We start from the raw sequence: 18,903 nt of genomic DNA on the forward strand, positions 1-18,903 counted from the left end.
TCACACATTTCTGTACTCTATACACAAACTTTTACCTAGTTAAAAAGTGTTGTTTAGTTCGACAATTCTTCTATAATAGACCATTTACTACTATAAATTAGTAAAATATAAACTAGTAAGAAATATAGCGTTATGCAATACGATTAATGAAATGCACCTAGTTTACTTGTTCAAACTAATTTTTTAAACTGTTAAGCACGAGTCTAGTCAGTATTTGTTTATTTATTCTTATGTGAACAATACGATTGGTTTTACGTTAAAATACCATTAAACGTTTGACTGGCTTTTATAATTTTATCAGTAGTTAACGGTAAATGAGCGATGATTGTTTAGCATTTTATATTACTTTTAGCCAAGGGTAGACAGTTCCTGTTAACATATTCGGAATTAAATAATTATAGTGGGTTCTTTATACCATTTATTCCTAGGAATTGTTTTGACATTATTCATCAAATTTTATCATTGTTCAAATATGCAAAACGATCAAGTTGTAAATTGAAATTAAATTTATTTATTTAAACTTTTTTGAATACTTAACATCTCTAATTAGTTTAACTTTAGCCCAGATCTTTTTAATTAACATGACGGATTTAATATCTCAAAGCATGAAGTATTGCATGGAAACGATATTTTGTGTCAAACTTTTAATTAAAATCTGTCACTTTTTGTAGCTTTGGAAGAGTGCTGAAGAAGCGGTCGTTCGTTATAAATCAGTGAGAGTTTAATAAAGTTTTTTAAACCCTTTCTTCCTACAGAAAATCACAATACGGCTCAACCTGTACTTAAAAATCTGAACAATTTACATAAAATTGATCGTTATTATCTAGATATATCTAAAATTGAAGTTGAACTTCGCTAGAATGAGTCCCTGTTGTCGGTTTAAAATTAGTTTTAAATAAAAAAACAAAGACTGCATTTACATTATATATATATCTTGTGTTCTACACAATTTTTTAAATGTTAACGCGTTTAAACCTCGTTTCAAATGTACATTATTCTGTTACACACTTAGACTTGGTTTAAGAAAAATTTAAATATTTTTCTCCATTCCAAGAAATTTTATTTTATCTACACCTTGTCTATCAACATTAATGGAGTGGAGCGTGCTTTAAGACACACCGTTTGGATACAAATTTGAAAAAAAGGGTTCATTGACCACCCAAGAACAAAGGAAATGACAGCGGTTGCCACTTAATTATGAATCCAACAAATTTACATTTACAATTCTTGTTTACTCAAAGACAATCGACACTTTTTGTAGCCCTACGTTGTCATGGGTTTGTATCTAATGTGTTAGTGATGAATTAGGTTATATTTGTATGTGAATTCGGATAGTTTCAGATAGTAAGTTATACAATTAATTTATGCAGTATACGTCATACTTCATTATCATGTCATCATATTTTCGTTACTCATATTTCGAATTACAGAATTCTATTCTTTAACTAACGAGAAGGCACGTAGAATTTAAATAACATTGTTTCGTATTAATTAATTTAATCGATAATAATTATACTTGAGGACCTTTTAATTCAAATTACGTTTAATTTTGCTTTGGAATCTTCAAAATATTTAATTATTTTCGATTTTACGTAGATATAGTAATGTAAACAATATGCTTTGAGATAATTATTCTAACATTGTTATTTTATATTTTTTTAAACTAATTAAAAATGTGTGCACAATGTAATAAACGACAATTGAACCTTGAAATTAACAATCTGTTTACGATTTTTAATGATAACAGTGATTCATTGATATTTGTATCTTTATCAAAAACATATATGACGAGACCTTTAATTAATTTTGTTTGTTTGTTTTCCCATCAATGCAATTGGCATTAAGTTTAAATTGTTTGTAAGAAAATGGTCCAGACCTTAACATTTTTTAAAGATATGGATACATTTTTTTTAATGACTTACAGAAAAGACAAACAGAAAACCAGACATTAAGACCAGAGAGACCAATGGTTAAGAAAATGGTTTTTATAGTTTTGACTCAAGGTAAAAATACAAAACATCTTTCCAGCAACATTGTATACACCCTGTATATACTGTAGTATCCTGATAAGGTACGAAAAACGATGGGGTGGTTTCAGAAGATAATTATACAAGTTTTAAAGATCCAAAGAGATTATAGTTTGTAGTAAAACAAACTCCGAGTAGATCTAGCACAGTGATAGCAGTACAACTGTTGTTATTTAAATGGAAACACTGAGCCTAAGGTCAAATACTTAAAACTGAATGTTTCCCAATGTTTTCCACCCAGGGTCAGTTAGTTGTAGACCAGAGCTGTTTTAGTGAGGTGTTATTGTTGTTTCAGTGAAGTTAACATGTGTGTAGCTCATGTTAGGACAGTGTCGGTACAAAACCAATAATTCTTCAACAAGAGATTTTTAGACGGCTTAGAACACCTTTGGTATTCGGACATTCGTGGTTACCTTTGAGGTAAGTAAATTATCCAGTAACTTTAAGAAAATAGTAGGATATTTATCTTTGAATACAATTATTCATCCATTAGAGCACGATTTTACAGTTCCAAGAACATAATTTCGAATGAGCATTTGTAAAGTTAATAATATAAAAATATAATCGTCTCTTAAAGTTTGTTTTAGCTATGATATTTTGATTGTGACATAAAATATGGTGAAATGGACCATGAGTTTCTCCATCAATGTTTCAATTTGGATAATGTGTTAGAGGACTAAATTTCAACATGTTTATCGTTTGAACGTAGCTAACGATAGCTAAGTGGTTAAAGTAACCTGGACCCAGCTGTCCCTGATCATCGGGCTTTAATAAACAACCCTGACTAATAAACCAGTTGATAACAAAGCTACACAGATCACCCACACCATCTACACTCATCCTTCACTCATGGTTTGTGGGTTTAAAATGAGCACCTAAGTGGCGTTCCCATCTCAAATAATTGATAATTGATGGTGCAACGAAACGATTTCCTATTTTCTCCTAAACGTGCTAAAACTAAAAACAAATAATGGTTTCCTTCAGGGGAATGCATCTAGAGTCAATCATTTACGCGATAAAATTCTAACCATTTGAATTAAACCCCAAACGATTAATTTACCATAAAGAGAAGTTTTGATATTAAAATCTGAATTTAACTAATTACGAAATGGATTTCTTAGCTAATGACCAGTTTTCATCATTTTTTTGTAAAGTTAATAAATGTAATAATCTTTCTTATATTTAAAAAAAATATTGTCATAGGCCCCAGTTCTACAATTCAGCACAGCTAATTGGATTTATATTAATATATTTTGGGTACAACATCGGAATTTCTGCCCCTTAAGTCTTACTGCTGTTACAGTTAAAGTTAGACTTAGTTAAACTAAGTCTAAAGTTTAGAATAGACTTCTTTGTTTTGATTTATCTTAGTTTTTTACTAGCGCAATTAATAAATTCTGGACCACATAAAACGAGAAGAAAACGAAGTCTTTGAGGAAGATTCGATGAATTCCGTACGATTTCGATGCCATCCGTCTATGATTATACATATGAACCTAGGCATTGGGCATATTTACGCATTAATATCTCAAGTAGGCTTAACAACCATTTTTCAACGATTAGTCGCACCAAAGATTACTTGGTCGCACTTATTTTGTGACTACAACTTTAAATGTAAAAGTAAGAAATGCACCAACATAAACGTGAAGGGAAGTGGTACTGAGCAATGAGGGTGTGTATCTATAATACACCTTACTAAACATTGACAAATACTCATCTATAAAAATTTAGTTTCATATAAATAACAATCTATGTTTGTTTCAGCAATATGGCAATCGAGGAGGACTTTGATTTATCAGAGCTTTTGGGAGACTCCTTGAGCTTACAATGTAACATAGCAGCCCCTGCAAGATATATCAACACTCCCGAGCTAAAAGACTATTATATGGAATTTGCACGTAAAGATGCTTACGAAATATTAGGAGAGAGAGACTTCCAGAAATGCGAGAGAGTAGAGAGTGTAGTAGGCACTCCTATCCAGGAGTTCTACCGAGGAGCTAATGTGCTCATCACAGGAGCAACAGGATTTGTAGGCAAGATTTTGACAGATAAACTGATCAGATGTGTTCCCAACATTGGCCATATTTATCTGCTGATTCGTGGAAAGAAAGGCAAAAGTTCGAAGGAGCGATTTGAAAACCTTCTCGAAGATAAGGTAAATGTGGATTAAATAGATCTATGGATTTTAGTGCTATCAAATGTCAGGTAGATGTTGATAAAATGGGTTTTGCATGATCTTTGTGAGCTAGTGGCATTTTGAGTTCATAAATTGCATACGCTTACAATGGAAAGTGATCCAAGCCCTTGATCGTTGTACTTGGACATTAAAACTGTACATACTATTAAATCTGTTTCCGACCATCTAATCAACTATGTATTTAGGTCCTTATTTTTCATCTATAAAGTTGTTTGCAATATGAAATGCTACTAGTTATATTAACAAGAACGTAGGGTAAATTGTCTGAAATAATGACTCAAAAACGCTATCTTTTTATCCTTAATTCACATTTTTGACTCAGATTATTTTTTAAAGCCCTTGAGTATGGTGTACCATAGCATCTTTTAGAGAAAACATTTATGAAACACATACGAAGCAGGTTTCAAAACCTTCTCGAGATGGGTAGGATATTGTCTAGCTCCCAACCTTCATAAGACCATACCATTCATTGCTTCCTCTAGCTCCTCTAGATCCTCTAGCTCAGAGTACAAATTTAAAAAAAATCTGTTTAGTTATACTAGTCTCTCTCATTCATGTTTATTTTTCTTCTACTATCCAGGTGTTCCGTCGTATGAAGGCTGAGGTGCCAGACTACGCCTGCAGACTGACAGCTGTTGAAGGAGACATCGGCACTCCCAACCTAGGACTGAGCCCTGAGGACCACCGCCTCCTCTGTGATGTTGTCAACATTGTGTTCCACAGCGCCGCGGACGTCCGCTTCATCGAGCCTCTCAAGACAGCCATCAACTCCAACGTCCTGGGCAGCCGTCGTGTCCTGGAGCTGGCCAAGGGGATGAAGAACCTCAGGGTATGTAGATGATTATGAACGTGGTGGATATGGAAAGGGGAGAATAAAGGGAAATCAAGGGGAATCAAGGAAAGACTTCTGAAATGACTGAAGTTCTTACTGTAGTTTATGGAGGGTGTGGATGATGAGGGGATGATGCTAAAATATACATAAAATAGTAGATTCTGACAATAATATTAAGAGCGATTCAAGAGGATAAAGAACTAGTTCAGCTTATAGTGCGAAATGATAAATAAATCAGATTTGGAGGGATGAGCACGGGTAATAAGTTATACAAATTATAAGAGTAAAAAGTGTGACCTCTTTTACCTTGCATTTGCCCGTCCACATGGGCCATTGAGGTTTGTGCGTTAATTGTATCCAGCAAAGGATGGCGCTACCGACTAAGCCACCGACAAGACCATCTTTCTTTAGTGTTGTAGCTTTAAAAAATAATGAAATATTCACCCTAATCTTTGCTCAAAGAACTTATTACCGAATCGATTCTACATGAAGCATTAGAGCCATAGTAAGTATAGAAGTTATACTGAAAAATCTAATTTAAATCTCTGAATGTTCTAAATTTTATTTCCAGACCTACATTCACGTTTCCACTGCCTACAGCCATTGTGTTAGGAGGATTGTTGAAGAAAATATTCCCAAAATTAATCTGAACTACAAAGAACTACTTGATTACATTGATTCTAAAACTGATGAGGAACTTAAAGAGGAAACCCCGAGGTGAGGAATTAAAAGTGATTTTGACAAAGAGTTGTTGGAAAGCAGAGTTAGTTCCTTGATAAACCTGTGATTTCAACGGGGTCTTTAACAGAAATATAAATAGAATTTTACTAGCGAAACATTCGGCTTTTATTGTTTTAATTATTATATTTATTTCTGAACTTAGTTGGTTGACATATACATTGTAAATATAAAATGAATACTGAAAATTGATTGATTGCTCATAAATAAAACAAATATTCCCCTTTACGCTGCACCTCATCCATATTTTATGCATACTCTTCCATTAGTGTATATGGATTTAGAATGTTTCAACCAGGAATGGATATTTTCTAAGCTAAAAATAAAGTTAATCAATAAATAACTTTTTTGTAAAAATTAAAAGTAAAATATTGATTCAAATTCTGTTTTAATTTCAAAGGTTGTAGGCAAAGTGGTATGATTAGGATAATGAAATAGATGCTAAGTAATTAAACAACTCAAAATCAATTCAAGTTTATCTATTTTAGGATGTACATGTGCTATGTAACTACTTTGGCAGACTAAATTAAAAATAACTTAAATATACTTAGAATACGTAGAATGATAAAAAGCTTACAAAAATAAAAAAAAAAACATCTCTGTGCTCCTAAAAGCATTCAAAGAAAAATCAGAAAGCGAGGATTTTTAAACAATACTGCATCATTGTTAGAAAGGGACGCTGTACGCTTCGCCACAGTACGCTTGTTTAGTTTTGTTCCTTAATTTTCCTTTGTTTTAAATACTTTTCCATGCTATATTGTCTTTGAGTTTACCCTCACATAAACAATAAGAAAACACAGTACGAAAATTTATAAATATATGTAATGCTAATAGTTTATTTCACTATTTTTTCAGACTTCTTCAAGGATGGCCCAACACCTACACATTCAGCAAAGCGGTTTGTGAGGAAATGTTGAGAGAAGAAGCAAAGGCTCTTCCTGCTTGTATCTTCAGGCCGTCTGTAGGTAAGTTAGTAAATCGGAGTATCATAAGTGGTTGTTAAAAAGTTTAAAATTCCCGCCGCTATACACCTACAGGTTATCATGTTTTTCTTTTTCATGTCCTAGGTCACTAGGCACGAGCCCGGAATAGTTTTTCACATAACTAGACCTAGGGGTTGCGGCATGATCACTTAGATAAAATTCATTGGTGATTTGGTGGGATATGAACCCGGGACCTCAGGGAACAAAGTCCCGCGCTCTATCCACAATGTTTTTCTCGTGGGAAATAAGAATCCCATGTCATTCTTATGGGGAATAAATATACTAGTTTTTTGCTTGTTTATGGATATATTTTGATCAAACTTAGAAAATTTGTTTATTCCGTGGTAAGCTGTTATCATTTAAATAAAAATCACTTAATCACCTTCCCTGGAGCAGAAACCGCACGTACTCATTTTACTTGATGTTATTTAAAAATAGGTAATAAGTGAGACAATTTAACGAAATATAATAGTGATAATACAACAAGGCAAATGGGAATTCGATTAGTCAGCAAGTTTGCTGTAACGGAGCTATTTTTTACTCATGTGTGATTCCTTTAACGATCTAAACTCATTTTCCAAGAATCACATGATTTCATCGCTGAGATACAACTTCACAGGAAGAGAATATTGTCAAGGATGTTTGACACTAAGGAGTTTATTTGTGTCGTTTGTTGCTACGAAGAGATCTAAGTCTTCCAAACTAAGAATAATCAAGCAAATAAACATGCTGTTGCTCGCAGCAGTCTTGTTATTGAGGCACGGACGATTATCAAGGTCAACATGATTAGGAAGTATCGAACTAGGTTGCTATGAGTCCCAGAATGTTATTTCATGAGAAAGTTTAGTTGTGGATTTCGATGATATTATCAATGGTTAAATCCCTAAGCTTATTACTCACACTTTGTGGTACAAGTTCACTTGACCAACGGGTGTTTCTTATTTTACATGTTTGAAAATATCCGTTGCATAGTTGCTTGAAGGGTATATTATCTATTCTATATATAATTCAGTTTTAAAAATCTTTGTACAACTAAATCTAGAGTTCTACTGGACCGATTTTAATGGGTGGATTTTATTGGGTCACACTACCGAATTAATGGGTGGTTGGAAAGCTTAATTCGTGTAGATTTGCAAATAATTATGAAAGTTTGCTTTTGTTATTATTTAAGGTGTAAAATGTCAAAAAAACATGTTTTCCATAAGAAATACATTGGAAACGGTGTTTTTCACACTTTTTATTTGAGTGAGACTTTTGGCTGCCTTTTTTAGTGTTTCCAAGAAGTCTATGGTATCAATTTGTAGGAAATTGTATTCTCTTTCATAATATTACCATCCACTTTAGTCAATTTCCTCATAGTCCAGGCAAATTAGATCAAATATAGGGTGTGCTCCCCAAAAAATCGTCTAAAGCTGGAAAGTGTTTTAATACCTTTTGGGGGTCCCGAATAAGACTCCTGTGAGTTTGCGACGGATTCTGACGTCTGCTTAAGTTTTGGGAGTCGAAAAACTATGAAAATTTTGCACTTTTTTCAGTTTTTCACTTATAACTCCTAAATAACGAATCCTAAGGAAAATGTTGTTCGCAGGTGTCTTTTATTGCAGTAAGATCCGCGTCGATTGATGTTAAATACGTCAAAATCGGCCGAGCCGTTTAGCCGCTGTAGCTTTTCAAAGTTGGGATATTTTCATCAACATGGCCAAAAGGTTGATTATTTGACCAGTTTTCGGCTTAAAACTCCTAAACGACGCATGCTATAAAAAATGCACCTGTAGTTAGTTTGGAAAACTCAAAATTCTGCGTATAATGTTTTTTTTTATTAATCAATAACGGCAATTGATTGTTACCTACTTTGTATGGACGCCATTTCATTGATAAAAGTATTAAAGTTAAAGTTGGGAAATTTTAATGAAATTGGTAACAACATAGATCCTGTCCTTAAATGGATTATGAATTATTAGATAGTGGTTTATTCCATGATGGTCATCTAGAGGTTTATCTTATAAGGTGTGATGAGAGTAAGACCCCCTATGTAATTTTAAGTCGGATATTGTTGTCTGAGGTTCCGAAAATTCTAGGATTTATCCCAACCACCCATTATATACGATCTATCCCTGTATTCATCTTTCAGTTTTTGGCTTACATCTTCTAACGCATGCTATAGAAAAAATGTTCCTGTAGTTAGTTTGAAGAGCATAAACGTCTGCGTAGAATGTTTTCCAATTCATTAAGATCGGCTTCACCATTTAACCACTATTGATTGTTAACACTAGATCAGATGCTTGTCAAGTTTAAAATCTTGCCATTGAAATCTGGCAAACAACCAGCCTAATTACCAAAAACATAGGGGATATGGCAGTGAATCTATCCACTAGTGTGACGTCATGGATCGTGCAGCATGGCCTATGAACAAGTAAGTGCTCATGAGAGCAACATCTTACTGTGGGGAGCTTTTTCCGAGATAGGGGAATCAATGATGGGGATCTAGCCCGATGGTTCGCTGGCAGGCCCATCGCAGTGAATGCTACCCATCAAGTTAAGGTATATTGTGGGATCACCTCTTCAACATATTATCAGCAAGTTGACAATATAAACTCAACGGATACGGTGGGATCAAAAATAAATACATCAAATAGTTCCAGTGTCACGACCCATTTACTGAAAGTAGTTCGCTCATGTCAATCAGCTCAGCAGTTATCCCATATGATATGATCAACTCGAGATATGTATAAAGCATAATGGAAAGGCACAGCTTGCAAGAAAATCGTAAATAGTTATTTAAAAGTTCGACAAGAACTTCTCAACTCCGTCTACCTATCTCGACCATCGTGTACATGTTAAAAAGGCTTACATTTTCTCGCTCCATATGAAATGCAGGGATATAATGCACTACCGTCTGAAAGACTTGCCAGGGGCACGATTATCTCAATTCGATATCTGACGAAAAAGATGGTACCAAATGTCACCATTTGTGGCAAGACCAATAAGAGCAAAGAATGAATCCTTATTCTTAAGATTCCAATGATGAGAAGTAGAAAAGTTATATGGTAAAATCTACGAAAAATCCCAATCGTTTTTTTTTTATATTCTAAATACATAGTAAAACTATGTACATCCGTCCTATTATCATCTTTCGTTTATTAAGCTAAAAAATTACATTTTTGCTATATTTAATAAAAAATCTTTCTGGTTGTAATATCTTATTATATTAGAATCGCTTAACATCATTCGGGAGTGTCCAGAGATGGGATCGTATAAATGGGAGCTTAGGACGAATCCTAGAATTTTTGTAACCCCCTCAACAATATTAGATTTAAAATTGCATAGGGGGTCTTGCTACCCTTCCCTTCACACATTCTTGGATAAACCTCTGGATGATAACCATTAAATAAACCACTATCTAGTCATTCATAATCATAATTCTACGCCGAATTTTGTGTTTTTCAAACTAACTACAGGCGCATTTTTTTATAGCATGCGTCGTTTAGGAGTTTTAAGCCGAAAACTGGTCAAATAATCAACCTTTTGGCCATTTTGATGAAAATATCCCAACTTTGAAAAGCTACAGCGGCTAAACGGCTCGGCCGATTTTGACGTATTTAACATCAACCGACGCGGATTTTAATGCACTAAATGACACTTTCGAACAACATTTTCCTTAGGATTCGTTATTTAGGAGTTATAAGCGAAAAACTGAAAAAAGTGCAAAATTTTCATAGTTTTTCGACTCCCAAAACTTAAGCAGACGTCAGAATCCGTCGCAAACTCACAGGAGTCTTATTTGGGACCCCCAAAAGGTATTAAAACACTTTCCAGCTTTAGACGATTTTTTGGGGAGCATATGTCTAATTTGCCTGGGCTATCACCATTTAAAAGTTATTTGCAAAAAAGGTAAGCAACCTCCGAATTTATAATAATGAGAAAATAATGAGTTAGGGATATATTTGTTAAACTTTGTACAACTAAATCTAGACTTCTACTGGACCGATTTTGTTAATTAATGGGTCATTGGAAAGCCCAACTCATGTAGATTTGCAAATAATTATGAAAGTGTGAGTTTATTAAATCTTTGAGTTAAAAAAGAAAAAAATAACAAAAATACATTAAAAACTGTTTTTTTCAAGTTATGTATTCAAGTTTCTATTTGTAGCCAGCTTTTGGCTGTCTTTATTAAACATTTTCAAGAAATGCATAGTAATTATTTGTAGTAAATTTTATTCTCTTTCAGAATATCACATCCACTTTGGTCGAATTACCCTCCATTCACAAGATATTGGCAATAATCTGAGTAATCTTCAAATTTATAGTGGTTAGAAAATACTGAATTATATGCATTTTTGTTAAACTTTATACAACTAAATCTAGACTTCTACAGGACCGATGTTGTTACTTAATGGGTCGTTGGAAAGCCTAACTTGTGTAGATTTGCAAATAATTATGAAGTTTGATTATATTACATATTTGAGGTAAAACAATAAAAATAAACAATATTACATTTAAAATGCCTTTTTTCCAAGTTGATATTTCCAAGTTTATATTTTGTAGCCAACTTTAAGCTGACTTTGTTGAGTATTTTCCAGAAATACATAATAGTGATTTGTAGGAAATTTTATTCTTTATCAGAATATTACCTTCCACTTTGGTCGATTTCCTCACAATTTCAAAGTTATTTGCAAAAACGTTAAGCAACCTCCCAATTAATAATGGTGAGAAAATACTGAACTAAAGATTTTGTACAATTAAATCTACAGTTCTACTGAACCGATTTTATTAATTAATAGGTCATTGGAAAGCCTAATTCGTGTAGATTTGCAAATAATTATGAAAGTTTGATTTTTTTATTTACTAGGTGAAACCCGTCAAAGTCTGACAGTTGCTGTTGAGGTTGCAAGCAAGACCGTTTGGCTATAAATCGATGATAAAGAACTCAATTTTTTTTTTAAATTTGGGTTGTTCGTGATTTAGCAGTGTGCTTTAGGTACGTCCGATTCAAATAATCAATAATTCAAATGGAAGCTGGTATTTCGATGAAGGTTCTTAGGTCAAAACAAATAGAATAACGTAATTAGAATCGAGTAAATATATCAAAAACTAAATTCCATATCCAAGATATAATAAAATTTATGTTTTCTGATTGAGCGATTCAGGATATCTTTAACTTAACTGATTAAAACTATCAATATCTCAAGTGAAAGCCTTTGAAGAATTTTAACACTAAGACATATAAAAATAACTCAAATAAAATTGGAGTTACGTATCATTGATTACAGATAAGTACCTAAACGATTATAATTATTGTTGATTATATTCAGCAGTGTGCTTTAGGTAGGATTATTAAGATTGGAATCTTAATAATCAATAGCTCAAATGAAAGCTGGTATTTCACTAAAGGTTTTTAGACCAAAACATATAGGGTAATGTAATTAGAACTGCTGGAATACATCTTTATTTGAAGTAAAAAATAAAAAAAATAAAATTTGAATTTTTTTCGTTGAGTAATACATTAGTTAAATTAATAGTGATGCTTGATGACAAATATATGCTTGATGACAAATATATGCTTGCATAGCTTTATTTTAAGACTAAAATATGAAAATCAGGCTGGTAGAAGAGCCAAACGAGCTCGAAAAAACCAAATTTAACTCCCATAAGAAATGTACAGGGACGCATTTTGTGCATAACTCGAAATATACGTCTAAATGAATGCCGATGATTGATGGCAAATCTGTGGTGCGTCCATACCTTTAGTTTAAGGCCAAAATTATGAAAATCGGTCGGGTAGAAGACCCTTAACCCGACTCAGAAAAGAAAAACCAATTATTTTTATATATGGCAATAATTAGTTTACCAGTATGCATAATCTAAACATACGAAACATGTATTAATAATTTAACAGCTTATTGTTATATTGCTATATTGATTTTTCTTTGATTAAATGTTGTTGTTAACAATTTGCATTTGTGTTTAAAGTGAGTTACTTATGTTAAGTATGCGATTCTAATGTTATGTGCTTAATCTGTACCATTAATATTAGTGAGTAAAGTGATGTATGGATTTCAAAACCATTATTTTACTAGAGACCGTTGTATTTAACCACAACGGGCATTGTTGCTAGTTGTGAATATAATAAAAAAAATACTTAATACTAAATACCTAAACGATTAGATAAAAAATCGGCGATTTTATTAGACAGGAAATTTAGTCTCAGTTGCATACACAATTCCTCAGTCAACTTTCCGTCAGTTGGTTTCAGTCAGGCTTCCGTCACTGTATTTACAGTGATGTTACAGTCAAGGACCTTCAATTAAAACACACCATTCTATCAAATTTTCATCTTCCATCTGTTTAATTGTTACGAAATGTACTTAGAATATAAACACAATAATTAAAAAAAAAAACTAGTTTCTAACCTCAAACACAGCCATTATTCGTCATAACAATCCAAAAATATTGGTGGGAAGAAATCTGAAATTGACTGACGGACGCCGGCAGAGTGACTGACGGGACCTGTGTCGGGACTGCACCAGATAAATGTAAATAGCGCAATAGAAAATTCTTTACAAAATAATCTTTTTAACTGTGAAGATACTGATGTAACTGGACTGTGGCGTGCCGGAACTGATGTGTGTGGATCGAACTTAATACTGCAACACTACATCAACCTTAATAGCTTATATACACAGAATACCTAACCTTGGCCGGTAGCATATAGAGCAATATAAACAAATTACTTTTCTGGCTTCAAGGTAGGTACCCGTAAGAAAAGTATAGTGGGCCAATATTTAATAATGAAGGCATTTGTATACGATACTTCCCTAAAGGGAATTCTACTCTTCTTCCCTTAAAAAATTCTGCTCAATTGACAACTGAACAATCAAATTTACAATTTCCACTTGCAGTGACCCCCACCTATAAGGAGCCATTCCGGGGGTGGACAGACAACCTGTACGGCCCAATGGGGCTGTTGGTAGGGGCTGGCCACGGAGCCCTTCACTGCTTCCACATGAACGGCGACCTCACTGTAGACACGGTGCCCGTGGACTTCGTGGTGAACTGTATGATAGCGGTGGCCTGGAGAACGGCTGAGGAGAATAAGTAAGTACAAGGGAGGGGGTTGGGTACAGAAGTAACCATACTGAAGAGCAGAAATCCCCGCATTTCATACTACCCCTTTTTTTACCCTCCATAAACTAACCACTCTCAGTTTCCCACTTCAAAACTAAAATTTCAAGGATATACTACAGAAAAAAATAACCCCAGCTAACTGTCAATGCAAAATGTTAATTACGAACATTGGTTGTCCAATACAAAATTATGGTGGCGGATGAAATATTTGGAATATTTATGTAATTTTTGTATGTAAAGTGGTGCTTATTTAAGAGAATTATAGAGGGCTCTTCATCCAAACCATAAATAAAGAAATAGGCACAAAAGGACAAATGCATCACTTTAGGTATTATTAGGTGGTATAGCCTAGATAGAGGCTGTGTATACTACTTACAATGTATAAACTCGTTCAAAGTACATATTTTCAACCTTGCACAACTGTAATTAATCTTATAAATAAATGAAGGTAACGCGAGTCATGATCGAGGTTTTATGGTGTTTAAGTTTACATCTACAGAAGTTTAGCCTATGTAATGAAAAATGTATGTAAAAGATTAGTTAGAACATATTATAATGATTGTATGTTGTTAAGAATAATTTTGAAATTGGTGATACATTTTATTAGTGGTCTATTTCAAATGCTGATCCATCCAACATCCTTTACGTGTTAAATGTTTATGTGTGATATTTATAGTGGTGATTACTTGAATGTCTTAATCATCATCTATTGATAAGTATAACTATTTCTGGATGCAGAATTTTACAAAACTGGTTAAAAAGTACATTGTTTATACAAGTAGACCAACATTACTTTGGCGAAAGTTTATTTAAAATGTGTTAACAAATTTCAACTACATAGTAATTCAAAATACAGCTAAAACCAACAGCAAAAGATTGTTTTAATTGTTATTTCCTCCTTATCGAGTCAATACATTAGTTTTTAATTTCACTATGTAAATCAGGTAAAAACACCCATCATGCAGGTAGTACTCAAAGCCTAAAAATCTCAAATATATTTTTTTTTAGGATTAGAACAAATAAAGAACCAAAAGTGTACAACTACACGTACACGTGCTTGAACCCTGGAGTTTGTTGGAAGACTGCTGTTGAATTCTCCTTGAAACTGAAAGATGTGTTTCCATTCGACCGATCTGTTTGGTACACCTCATTCTTCTATACAGAAAGCACTCTGTTGAACGAGTTCTTCTGGTATCTCCTACACAGGATTCCAGGAGCTTGCTTTGACAAACTGGCTGAACTCACTGGAGCAACCCCAGGGTACGTTTTATATAGATAAATCTACTTTAAACTATACTAGAGAACTCAAATGCCGCATTTCAGTATTTTTGTAGCAAAATTACCCTATAAGGGAGTAATCTGGTAAGACCTAGACCCAAGACCGGTTTACTTTTTCGTTTTGATGTCACCAGAGGGCAAAACACCAAACGTTCAAATTCATATACTTACATACGTTTGCAGGATAACTAACTGTACATTCAATATTACCCAGTCATGTCATCCCATAGCGAGTCTTATGTTCCTTACTTACTATTGTTATGTATTTTTATATTGCATCATTGGCTTTATTATTTGTATTATTTTTTTACTTATAGTTGTTGCATTTCACATTGTTGTATCAACGATGTAAATAACTACACCTACAACTTTGCTGTATGCTAGTTGTTTATATGCTGTATTATCTGTTGCTAAATAATTGAAATTCACACCGCACACGTCCTTAATATACTTTCTCATTGTTTCTTGCTTATCTTCGTAGTGATTTATTTGTTATTATTTACTTTGGTTATTGTTCTTAATGAACTATAATATTTTTATGTACACTAGCACTAGCATTCACCTTATGTTGTACAATGCAAATGGTTTTCCTTAAGAAAATAATATAAATAAATGAAACTCCCCTAAAATGATCCCAATTCCACAAAGTTTGGTACAAACGTGTAAATAACCTACGTTTATTCAAATGAGTTTGCAAACCAGTACGCCTGGCCAAGAGAAAATGGGTTTTATAGGGTGAAAATTGGTTACACTATGGGTTTTATACATGAGCTCAAATGTCTGTTGTATAGGAGGTAATAACCTCGAAGTTTAATGATACAATATTTTTAGCTAATTTCAAAAGGGGCCGGAAGAAAATTATTTCAACAAATATACTAAGTAAAACCAGTAACACCTAACATTAGCTTAGCCTGTCAATATAAATACATTTTATTGCTTTTTCACACTGAATAAGACCTTTTGTATTTCCTACATGTGGGTATAACTTAATGTTAGGCCTTACTTCCAGATTGACGAGAATCTACGAAAGAATAGAAACACTGAAGGAGCAAACTGACTACTTTTCCTTCCAACAGTGGGTGTTCAAGAATGACAATGTTATGGAACTGTGGCGGTCTTTGAGCGAAGAAGACCAGAAAATATTTTACTTTGACACAAGAGAAATTGATCTAAAGTTACACTTTATAATTTCAAAAGTTGGAGTCAAATACTACTATTTAAAAGAGAAGATAGAAGATATTCCTGCTGCTCACAGGAAGAATAGATGGTATGACTGTTTATAGGTTCATTTTTGTAGAATTATTCATCTAATTTTAAACTTAGTACATTAAAAACCAAGGTTGATGTTAAACCTATGCTTAAACATACAGCCGAAAACTAAGGCATTTTTTTTAAGATTGTAAATTACTAACTTCTAGTAAGATGATCGATTGTCTGGTCGAAAAAATCTTTATTGCACTATATCTTTCATATATGTCACTTTGTAGTCAGTTTTTACCTGTGTTGAGACGTAAAAAAGGGTTGGAAGCAATAGTAAATAACTTAAATAAAGATTGTTTTCGTACACCGTAATTTTACTTGAAGTGAAAAAAAATACGAAGGATTAAGTAATAACGTAATTGCTAAGCAAACCCAACACAGTATCACCAGATAGATGTCATAATCTTTAGAAAATGCACAGAGAATTAAGGAAGTCACTTTTATTTTTCTGTGGTAATTTTAATTGAAATATTTTTTTCGATTTCAATTTTGGGTGAAATATCCGTTTTAGGCCACCTTGAACTTATAAAATTGGTTTTCGAAGGGGTTTAAATCTCCAGGGGTTAAATTCTTTTCAAGTTTTTTTCCAAATTACAATTTACCAATAAAACCCATAAAATAACATGAAATTGGATTGACAAATTGCTAGAAAGATTTTGATAGCATTAAGTAAATTTTGGCCCACTTTAACTCTTAGGAAAATGGTTTAACAATAAATGCTGTAAAACTACGGTTCAAACAGTATTGAAATTTTTTTATTACCCACAAAGTTATCATAATTACTCCTATAAATTACCCATGATAAGAATTGTCGGCAATCTAATGTGTTAAAGTATATGTCAGGCATGATTTTATTTTGCATTTATCCAATCCTCCACCATTAACTGGTGCAATATGAATTAGAACAAATAATAATTTTTAGTTGGTCGTTCTTATTGATGTCTATGATTGAGATCGTAGTTTGATCCATCATTTCTATCTTCAACGTCTAAAAGTTCGCTCTTTTTCAGGTTGTACTGGATCCACAACTCGGTAAAACTCACATGTTCTGTGTTGGCTCTCAAGCTACTGGCAATGACTGCAAGAACTCTACCCTTCTAATATCTCTCTTAACGGCTAAGATACTACTAGATGTGTAGGGACATTGACTGAAAACAATATTAACTGATTAGTAAACATTAATGTCTTAAGCAATAAGTTACAAAAAAAAAATAAAAAAAATGATAGAACTTCAAAGTACTTTCACTTTTGGAAATTATCTTTCTGCTCTGTAGCAGTATTTTCAAAAGTAAAACGCTTTTACTTAGCAAAAGATATATATATATATATATATATATACATATATAACTCTAGTTCCAACAATTGAATGAATTGAATAGTGGAACGACCACTGTCTCCAGAGTGTGTTCTTCATTTTCCTCTTCCATTGCTTCCAAAGTGACAATAGGATTTAATATAGCATCTCTAGGTACAGAAAAATCTTCATCGGGGTTGACAATGATGTTAGCTGAATTATTTGTCTGGTTACATCTCAAGTTTGAGGCTCTTGTATTAGATTTTTTGCATTATTTACCTTTAAGGTTGCAACTGACTACGATAAGATCCCCGTGCGTAGAACGGGCAGACAGCTAGTATTACAGATAAAGCTTGTAGAGTTATTGAGTTTGTTGGCGCGCGTTATGAATGTAAGTTATTATGGTATGGTCACTTCCATCTTTTGGCATTATAATGGTACATAATTACAGAATATTTGAACTAAGTTAACATCAATTAGTTTTGATCGTGCCATAGGTATTAAACGGCAAAACAGCTTTATTTTAATACAAACTCATATTCCTGTATAAATTAAGCGACATTTGACACTCTAAATTATACAGTGTTATTCATTTGACATATAGTGTATAAAATAATTCACTTTCATCATAACTCGTTTTAAGCATAATTAATCAATAAATAAAATTGACCCTCAATCCCGAAACTTTTAAAGTCTTTATGATGAAAATATTTGTATAGTTTGTGTTAATTTATTCATAAAGTCTGTTACGTGATGTAAGAACATTTTTGGCACACAATTCATAACCATGTAGTGACATTTTGAATGCATTCATGTACTTAATAGAAACCTTTGTATATGTCTAGTCACCATAAAACAAAGTGTTAATTTAGTTAACACATTAACAAAGTGTAAGCTAAACACATTACAGTTATAACAAAAAATTTAATTAATTTTAAGAACAAGAAACTTTCCAGTTGTATGTTTTAGAACCTCTAAAAGACTCCTAGCATGACAATATTTTAGTATTGTTCAAATTAGTAGTTTCTCAAACGTATTAACTGATGTATCCAGTGTTTAACGAGAAGACAATTTTTATTCACAAATCCTTTTATGAACATGACAATATTGAACTTCTACCCTCTCTTGACATTTTCATACCCGGTTTCTTTATGTTTCATATCGCAATA

At 33.0% G+C, this 18,903-nt stretch overlaps 1 protein-coding gene across 1 annotated transcript; it reads left to right on the forward strand.

Moving 5' to 3' along the window:
• The first annotated feature begins 1,270 nt into the window (after positions 1–1,270).
• On the forward strand, positions 1,271–17,694 carry LOC128986870 (fatty acyl-CoA reductase wat-like). Its single transcript, XM_054407446.1, has 10 exons — positions 1,271–1,344; positions 2,323–2,447; positions 3,792–4,182; positions 4,805–5,053; positions 5,628–5,773; positions 6,650–6,759; positions 13,677–13,872; positions 14,911–15,162; positions 16,190–16,447; positions 17,451–17,694. The coding sequence occupies exons 3-10, from the start codon at positions 3,796–3,798 to the stop codon at positions 17,539–17,541; spliced, it is 1,689 nt and encodes a 562-aa protein (XP_054263421.1). The 5' UTR covers positions 1,271–1,344; positions 2,323–2,447; positions 3,792–3,795; the 3' UTR covers positions 17,542–17,694.
• The last annotated feature ends 1,209 nt before the right edge of the window (positions 17,695–18,903 follow it).

Source organism: Macrosteles quadrilineatus, unplaced genomic scaffold (genome assembly GCF_028750875.1).
Source record: "Macrosteles quadrilineatus isolate MER2022 unplaced genomic scaffold, UCM_ALF_1.0 Scaffold_2__2_contigs__length_208266976, whole genome shotgun sequence".
Lineage (NCBI taxonomy): Eukaryota > Metazoa > Arthropoda > Insecta > Hemiptera > Cicadellidae > Macrosteles > Macrosteles quadrilineatus.

Bases quoted from the DNA above. Each gene is read 5' to 3' on its own strand.
- LOC128986870 (XM_054407446.1), top strand. From the start codon at position 3,796: ATGGCAATCGAGGAGGACTTTGATTTATCAGAGCTTTTGGGAGACTCC. The intron at 5,054-5,627 runs GTATGTAGATGA...TTTTATTTCCAG, and splicing joins AGGGGATGAAGAACCTCAGG to ACCTACATTCACGTTTCCAC. The intron at 13,873-14,910 runs GTAAGTACAAGG...ATTTTTTTTTAG, and splicing joins AGAACGGCTGAGGAGAATAA to GATTAGAACAAATAAAGAAC.